The sequence below is a fragment of the Lactuca saligna genome, chromosome 7 (assembly GCF_052625555.1).
Source record: "Lactuca saligna cultivar CGN05327 chromosome 7, ASM5262555v1, whole genome shotgun sequence".
NCBI lineage: Eukaryota > Viridiplantae > Streptophyta > Magnoliopsida > Asterales > Asteraceae > Lactuca > Lactuca saligna.
The window spans coordinates 50,984,099-50,992,384 of NC_136423.1; the positions used below are offsets into that span (position 1 = coordinate 50,984,099).

At 29.8% G+C, this 8,286-nt stretch overlaps 1 protein-coding gene across 13 annotated transcripts; it reads right to left on the reverse strand.

The window, feature by feature from the left end:
• Positions 1-4,834: 4,834 nt before the first annotated feature.
• Positions 4,835-7,812, reverse strand: LOC145003968 (uncharacterized). Of its 13 annotated transcripts, none has more exons than XR_013662220.1 (8): positions 7,584-7,812; positions 7,346-7,421; positions 7,053-7,243; positions 6,322-6,817; positions 6,133-6,222; positions 5,960-6,029; positions 5,593-5,696; positions 4,835-5,515 (listed from the first exon to the last, which is right to left on the reverse strand). XR_013662220.1 is itself a non-coding variant. In XM_078962869.1 (6 exons), exons 4-5 carry the CDS (start codon positions 6,689-6,691, stop codon positions 5,475-5,477), a joined length of 411 nt encoding a protein of 136 aa, XP_078818995.1. In that variant the 5' UTR covers positions 6,692-6,817; positions 7,053-7,243; positions 7,346-7,421; positions 7,584-7,812; the 3' UTR covers positions 4,835-4,926; positions 5,453-5,474. The 13 variants fall into 13 exon arrangements, 7 of the variants coding, with proteins under 7 accessions (XP_078818995.1, XP_078818994.1, XP_078819000.1 ...); XR_013662219.1 differs by having other exon boundaries at positions 5,593-5,634; positions 6,133-6,225; positions 7,584-7,811; XR_013662218.1 differs by having other exon boundaries at positions 6,133-6,225; positions 7,584-7,811.
• Positions 7,813-8,286: the final 474 nt, after the last annotated feature.

Consider the following 8,286-nt stretch of genomic DNA (forward strand, 5'->3'; position numbering starts at 1 on the left):
TCTCTAAGAGTTCAAAATATGTTTAAATCATCTACATAAATAGCCATTATCACAAATTCTGATATGGACATTTTTATAAATACACATGGACGTAATGGATCATTTTTATATATCTCATTTTCTACAAAAATGTACTTAAATAATTGCACCACATACGGCCATATTGTTTCAATCCAAATAAAGATTTATTTAATTTTACCGAACATACTTCTTTAGAATTATAATTTTGTGCTTCTGGCACCTTAAATCTTTATGATATTTACATATAAATATCATTCTCAAGTGAACCATACAAAAAGGCAGTAACTACATCCATCTGATGCATCTCCCGTTTTGCATTTGTGCCAGACTTAATAGATAATGGAATTTTTTTCCGTCAACCATATGAGAGTACATTTCTTCATGATCAATTATGGGCCTTTTGGTAAAACCTTGTACAACGAGTCTTGCTTTATACCTCACAACTTCATTTGTCTTGTTTCTTTTTCGTACAAATACATATTTGTGTCCCACTGATCCTACCCCATTTGGTGTACATACTACAGGTCCAAAAACTTTCCATTGAGTAAAAGAATTAAAATCTTTATTTATTGCATCTTTCTGTTTTGTCCAATCTTTTCTATTCCTATATTCCTTTATACATTTACATTCACGATCGTCATTTTCTTCCATAATTTCACGCACAACATGATATGAAAAAATATCATCGACGTCTGTCTTATTTCGATTTCATCTTATTCCTATAATCACACAATTTATTGAGACGTCTTCATTTTCATAATTTTCTGGTACCTTAGTTTCTTTTGTTATGTCATTAGGCTCTTCTAGATTTTTACTAATCTTTTTAAGAGATTTTATTTCTCCTTTGGACCATGAATTATATTTGGTCCCTTTTGTTTTTGAGGAATGTTATCTCTGGAACCAATTAGTCTTCCACGCTTCTGGCATGCCTTAGATAAATTTGCAGTTGTATTTTTTTCCTTCTGGGACAAATTCTAATTAGAGCATTTACAACTAGTACAACAGACTTTGTTACTCTCTTAGAGTCAGTAAACGCATATGCCAATTGATTTGTTATATTGTGTAAATAAATTATATTTTTCACTTCAAGTTCATATTGACTTGAACGAGGATCTAAAACTGGAAGTGATAATTTATTTCAAGATATTTTATTTTCCAACTTCTTTATTTCTCCCCTTAGTGTTGGAAAATTTATATCATCAAAATGACAATCATTACATCTAGTTGTAAATAAATATCTATTTGATGGTTTTAAATCTTTTATTATAGATGGAGATTCATATCAAATATAAATTCTCATTCTTCTTTAAGGACCCAATTTATCCTATGTGGTTATGAAATGGGTACATAAATTGAATATCTAAATCATTACATGGGAAATATTTGGTTTCTGACCTCAAACCAGTTGAATATGGGAGAACTTATGATAGCTTATTTGTATGAAGCGTATAAGTGATGTTAAAATTACATGTCCCCATGTCGATATAAGAAGGTTATAATTCATTGGTAATGGTCTTGCAATTAATTGAAGGTGTTTGATAAACGACTCGGCTAGACCATTTTGTATATGAACATATGCAACATAATGTTCAATAGTTATCCCAATCGACATGCAATATTCATTAAAATTCTATGAGGTAAATTCTCTAGCATTGTCAAGTGGAATATTATTAATTCGGTAATCGATAAAATGTTCCCTTAGGCGGATTATTTGTGCAAGTAATTTTGCAAAAGTGAGATTTCGACTAGATAACAAGCACATGTGTGACCATCTAGTTGACGCATCGATTTAAAACCATAAAATATCTAAATGGTGCACATAGTGGATAAATTGGTCCACATATATCCCCTTCAATTCTTTCAAAGAAACTAGGACTTTCATACCCAACTTTATTCAATGATGGACAAGAAATTAATTTCTCTTGAGAGCATGCAGCACAAGACAATTCATTAGCTTGAAAATTTTTCTGTTTTTTTCAAGAAATGATCAGTTGAAGTTTCAATTATTCTACGCATCATAAATGATCCGGGATGGCCCAATCAGTCATACAAAACTTTGAAGGTGTTATTACACCTTTTATTTTTATTAGCATGAGATTCAATCATTCTAATATTGGTATAATACAACCTGGAAGACAATACGAGTAGTTTTTCCAAAAGACTTTTCTTACTCGATATCATTTTTGTAATATTAAGATACTCTTTATTACAATCGTTAGTTGTTTCAACATGGTATACATTAGATCGAGTATCCTTAAAACTTAATAAATTTCATAGAAATTTGGAAGAAAATAATGAATCACCAATTGCAATTACTATCTCTTATGGTAATACTATATTCGCTCTTCCGGAGGCTTCAATCATTTTTTACACTACCCATTATTATATTAACATTTTTCTTATCCAATTGATAAGTAAGAAAAATATTGTTCATTATTAAAAATGTTATGTGTTGTTGCACTGTCTGCAAGACATATACCTTCCTCGTTTCTTTTATAAATATACATATTTCTCTTCAATAAATAAATTAAAATAAAGCCATATTTTACTACTTTGATAAGATTGTGATGAAATAATTTCTCATGAAACAAACCTAGATATTATTTTTCCATCACCATCCATAGCACCACTTGTCCGTTCTAGGTAGATAAGAAAATCGACAACATCCAAATGTGTTACTTCTAGTTGATCTTGTAAATCATTTTCAATAAAATTTTATTCGATATTTTTTTTCTTTTAGATTTAGTGAAGCTTGATAAAGATCAATAAAATGTTATGGAGAGCAACATGTATAAGAGCAATGACCAGTTATTCCACATCGGTGACAAATATTTTCAACTTTCTTTTTGCCTTCACCACTTTTATCATTAGGATGTGGGGTTTTGTTATTTTTCAACTTCTAATGGTTACTTGTAATCTTGTTATTATTTTTACGATAATTATGATGACATCCATGACCTCAATTAGACCCATTACTATCATGATTATATGATGTTGCATTCACTTCAGGCAGTAAACTATAACCGGTCAGACTTGATTGGTGATTTTTCATCAATAGCTAATCGTTCTGTTTAGCCACTAGAAGACATGAGATAATGCAAAATATTTTTAAAAATCTTTCTCAGGATATTGTTGATGCAGGAGCATGTTAGTAGTATGAAAGGTAGAGAAGGTTTTCTCTGGTATGTCTTTATTAGTTATAGTTTCACCATATAATTTTAGGTAAAAATCTTCATAAAATAACTTGTAAAAATTGTACATGTGAACTTATAAAAAAAGTAAAAAGTAAATACATACCTGAAAATGACAAGAGTGATAGAGTTAAAACTCTACGGTAGAGTCATACTGATAACATATTACAAAATATGAATCTAAACTAAAAACAATATAGGAAATGAGATTATAAAGAACTTTATTTGATCACTTGTGGTAAAAACAATAAAACTTTACAATGCATAATATTCATTAGTTATACAAGACAAAGAAGATGAAATATGAGGTATGTTATGGATGTTCATTATAGTAGGGTATAATTACATTCATAAAGCATATAATAATATTTCTTATAATGCTCACTAATTATGAAGATTGATGAGGGAATATGAGGAATCCAATAATTTCATAAAAGTTATGGAATATTAAAATAAAGATTTCAAAACATTACTAGAAAAGAAGGGTTTTGCTATAAGAAAATAACTAGGGAAAATTTTCGTACGTAATTAGCTACATAATACCAATAAAATTCCTACGGAATGGGATGCCCTAAATTAGTAACAGAATAGTTACGGACATCTGTAGCTATTCCGTTAGTAATTAGCTACAGAATAGCTATGGAATAGCGACGGAAGTAAGCCCACATGTATTCCGTAGGTAATTAGCTACAGAATAGCTATGGACTACCCACAGAAGAAAATAGATACAAAATAACTACAAAATACCAACAACTTTATAATTTTATTATTATTATTATTATTATTATTATTATTATTATTATTGTTTTTCAATATTCTAAGTCTTTTTTTTTTTTTTTTTTTTTGAATTTTTTTGTTTTGAATATTTAAAATACAAACAATTAAAACTCATACTAATAGTACTATTAATAATAATATTTATAAACATAATTATGATATATAATAATCGTAACCAATGTGTATAACACACAAACAAATGAAAAACGAAAAAAAAAAAAACACAACGTTTAACACATCAATAAGGTGAAATAATATACACTTAATGTATGAATAATGAAAAATGATGATAATTAAGGGAAATATGTATATTTATATAAGTAAGTGTATGTATTTATTTATGTATGTGAGTATATGTACATATATGTCATTTAGTGGCACATAAAAATTATCACTAAAAACCCAAACAAATTCCACTAAAGATATCTTAAAGAATCGGGGGCACACAAAATAAGTGTGCTCCCACTAAAACCTTTTAGTGACACTTTTTATTTTTTTGTCGATGCAGTTTTTTAGACTTTTAGTGGCACTTTTTATTTGTCACTATAGAAGAGAAATTTTTTGTGGCACATATTTTGTGTCATAAAATGCTCATTTGTTTCAAAAAGTTATGTTATTTTTAGTTATATACTTTAAAATTCTAGTGGTACTTTTTTATTTGCCACAACATAAAAAAAAAGACACATTTTACATCAGAAAATACTCATGATATTCTATAATTTAAGCTACTAATATCTACATAATTTTATCTAAATTATAAAATAAAATAAATAATTAAATTGCAGCACGTATAAAATAATAAATATTCCCCGATACTAACAACTTCATTAAAAAAAAGCAAAAAAGAAAAAAAAATTTCAAAGTTTAGAAAGTTCATTCATATACTTAAGAACAGTTTTCAGAAGTACAATATTCAGGGCACATAGAATAGGCAAACCTGAAATGATAAACCAAAATGGTTTCATAACACAGTAAATCACATAGGAAGATGTATTTGTTGACAAAATCCGAAAAAAGATTTTCAAATTATGAATTTGAAATATTCACAACATAATGTTAAAACAAAACACATGGCCACATACTTCATGCCCAAGTCTGACATTCATTTCTTGAGAAACTTTAGTAGCAACATTCATGGCAACAACTTGTCTTGGCTGTGTGCACCCTAAGTTTATAATTTGGTAGATTTTTCAAAAATACAATGTCTCAAGTAGGAAAAAATGAAATTACAAATCTATAATAAACAAATAAATGAAAGTATGTTATCATGTTTTCAAATATGTTCTACACATCACTTTTTATCCAGGCAGTACGTAGTGCATTATTTTATCTTATTAAGTGTTGATAGATAAACGATTAGTGTTGCATGAATAAAGACTATTTCTGAGAAAAAAGACCAATTTACCCTTCTAGCTAAAATGAAATTGAAGATGAAGGAAGAAGTGATACAAAGAGGTACATACCAAGGTGGATGGCCCCAAACAATCAATATTTTGCCATGAACTCCTTAAATAATTTCTTTGGTGCTGCAGTTGCAAAGTATAATTTAAAATACCGAAATGAAAAATATGAAATATGATAATTTAAAATTTATAAATCTTACCACGTAATTATGTAAATCTCTCACATTGTTCATAAGTTTGACCTATAAACATTTGCACCCATGTAACAAATTTAGCTCAACATTCTCCTACTTCCCTAAGTAATCTAGTAATTTTAGACATGTTAACGACTTCAGATACCAAGGCATATGACTTCAAAGCTTCCCACCATAAAACAAAAGAATACAAAAAAATGACGTGTATGCCCTTGCAGGGTTAAGAGATGGTAAATCGTAATAAGAATATTTGTTTCAAATTTATTTTTTAATAAAAATGAATGGGTTAAAGTACCCAATATTCTCTTTAAGCCATGTTTGTCATGCATGACAATATATGAGACAAAAGTTGCAATCACAGGAATCAACTTACTTAACATGAAAGATTGATACGATTTTCCATAAGCTTGTTGAAGAGAATTGAAAATTTCGGTATTTAGTATCTGTAATGCAATCCTAAGTTAAATTTAAATATGCTACTTAATGATAAAAAGAATAGATCATATGAGGATTCCCAAAAGAAGAGAAAGAAAAAAAGTTGCATACTTCATTATTTATTCTTTCCATGGCAGAATCTATGTCTTTTGCCTTGATTAAGAGATATATGTTTCCCACATCAGACAATATGCGTAGTATCTTCTAAGAGATTTTTATATAATAAAAAATAAAAGAAATTAAAGAATTAGAAAAAGGTGAAGAATAAGATAGAAAAAAAAAGTGAAAAAGTATAAATACCTTTTCCCAAGAAACCAATTGCTCCAATAACAAAGAAGGCTTTCCCCTTGAGTATATTCACAATCCCAATGCAATTTTGTGCACCATTGTAAACGTTACCATTTGGAGGCAAAACGGATCTTTCGGCATCCAAGAGAGCTGTTCCAGGACCAACATTCACCAAAATGGATCTTTTTGTGAAAGATGATGAAACAGATACTGACACCCCATTGGTTTTAATGACGTTTCCTTCACTTTGGCAATTCATCAAACAGTTGGTGTTTTTCTTTGACAAGAATGAGGGGTAATAATTCTTGTCATTACTCAACAAAGTGACAGCCCCTTTCTTCGAAATGACGATGGAAGAACCAAGAGACATAGTCCCCATCATTTTCAAGAGAAATCTAAATGGCTTCCAGAAGAAAAAATGCGAAACCAAAATCACACATGGGATAATTTGCTGTTAGGAGGATGTTGGTTGTAAACTTGGAAAGTTTTCTTCTTAGCTAATTACCTCCTACAATAATAAAAGTTGGATAACTATAATTCAATTAAAATCATAGGAAAAAGCACATAACCTTAAAAAAGAAAGAAACAGATAGAGATAGAGATAGGAATGGAAAATAAGATATGGGTTTGGTTGATTAATTTAAAGACAAATAGGTGAAAAGAGGTTTTTAAAATTACAGAATACATGTTAGATGGGCAAAAAGAATAAAAACCAAATACCGGAGCTTCATCCAACAACATACCGTAAAGTAATCAGGCATCAAATAATGTAGAACTAGTCCTTCATTTACAAGTCATTTTGTTTCGCTCAAACCTGCAATATCGTCAAATCTGACTCAAGAGGCATTTTCTAAGACATCCCTTTCTAATCAGTGCAAACAATTCATGATCAGACCCTCATACTGCCCTCGTTTTGATCTGTACACCTCATCATCTCCATTATGGTTATTGCAAGATAATGGTGAGAAGTAAAAATAGAAGAAATCAATCACCATAATAGAGCACTAAACCACTAATGTTATGTAGTGAAACTTACCATGGAATCATTCTCATTAATTTCTTTGATTTGGTAATCCTGCAAGCAACGCCACTTCCATGTATGATCAACCAAACTATTGTTACACAAAAAGTTAGATCTCGGGGTTATAGGAACGTAGGCACAACATTGCCCTAATAAATGTTAAAAACTATTTCCATTGAATGGATTAATAAAAATAAAAGGAGAAATTTGAGGAAAATGCAACAAAGAAGGAAGAAGAGGTGTGCAGGATTACCTGATTAATTGAAAAACACGGATCAGGCGAACCTAGGAAGCAAATATGGAGGCGGTGGTGGGCGATGATGACTAGGAACAACCGACAACAGCGATGTAGATGTCTTGATGGAGCGACGATGGGTTTTAGAGCACCGATGGAGTTAAGCTATTGAGTTCAGAGCATAGCGATTTCTGGGAGCATTCTCCCTATGTTGCGCTAATTTACAAGTTCAATAAATTGTAAGGAGGAAATAACAAAAACGAACGTCTAAATGACAAATTACTGTGGGAAATTATGAAACATAAATAATATATAAAAGTGGTTTAATAGCTTTAGGGACATAAAAAAATGTTAAGTTCCCTTAAACCATCAATTTTTATAGGGTCATTTAGAATGTGCCACTAAAACACAATAAAGTGGCACAAAAAAATATTTCACTAAAACATTGTGACACTAAATGTCATTTAATTTGTAGTGTGTATACGTACGTGTGTGTATATATGTATGTGTATGTATTTGAGTATGTATGTCTATGTATATGTAAGTGTGTATGTGTATCTATGCGTATAAATGGTTTTATGTACATTTATATGATGTATAACATTGTGAAAACAAGTAATCAAAGTATAATGATGTTGTGAAAAAAAATGAAATGAAAAAAAACGACATTTGGCCCTTGAAAAATAGAAAAAAAAAAAAACCGTAGGTAATCTGTAGGTAA

Excerpts from the sequence above, each read along its gene's own strand:
- LOC145003968 (XM_078962872.1), bottom strand. The coding sequence starts at position 6,691 with ATGATGGGGACTATGTCTCTTGGTTCTTCCATCGTCATTTCGAAGAAA. Across the intron at positions 5,516-6,321 it reads AATTGGTTTCTTGGGAAAAG|CACCAAAGAAATTATTTAAG; the intron begins GTATTTATACTT and ends TTGCAACTGCAG.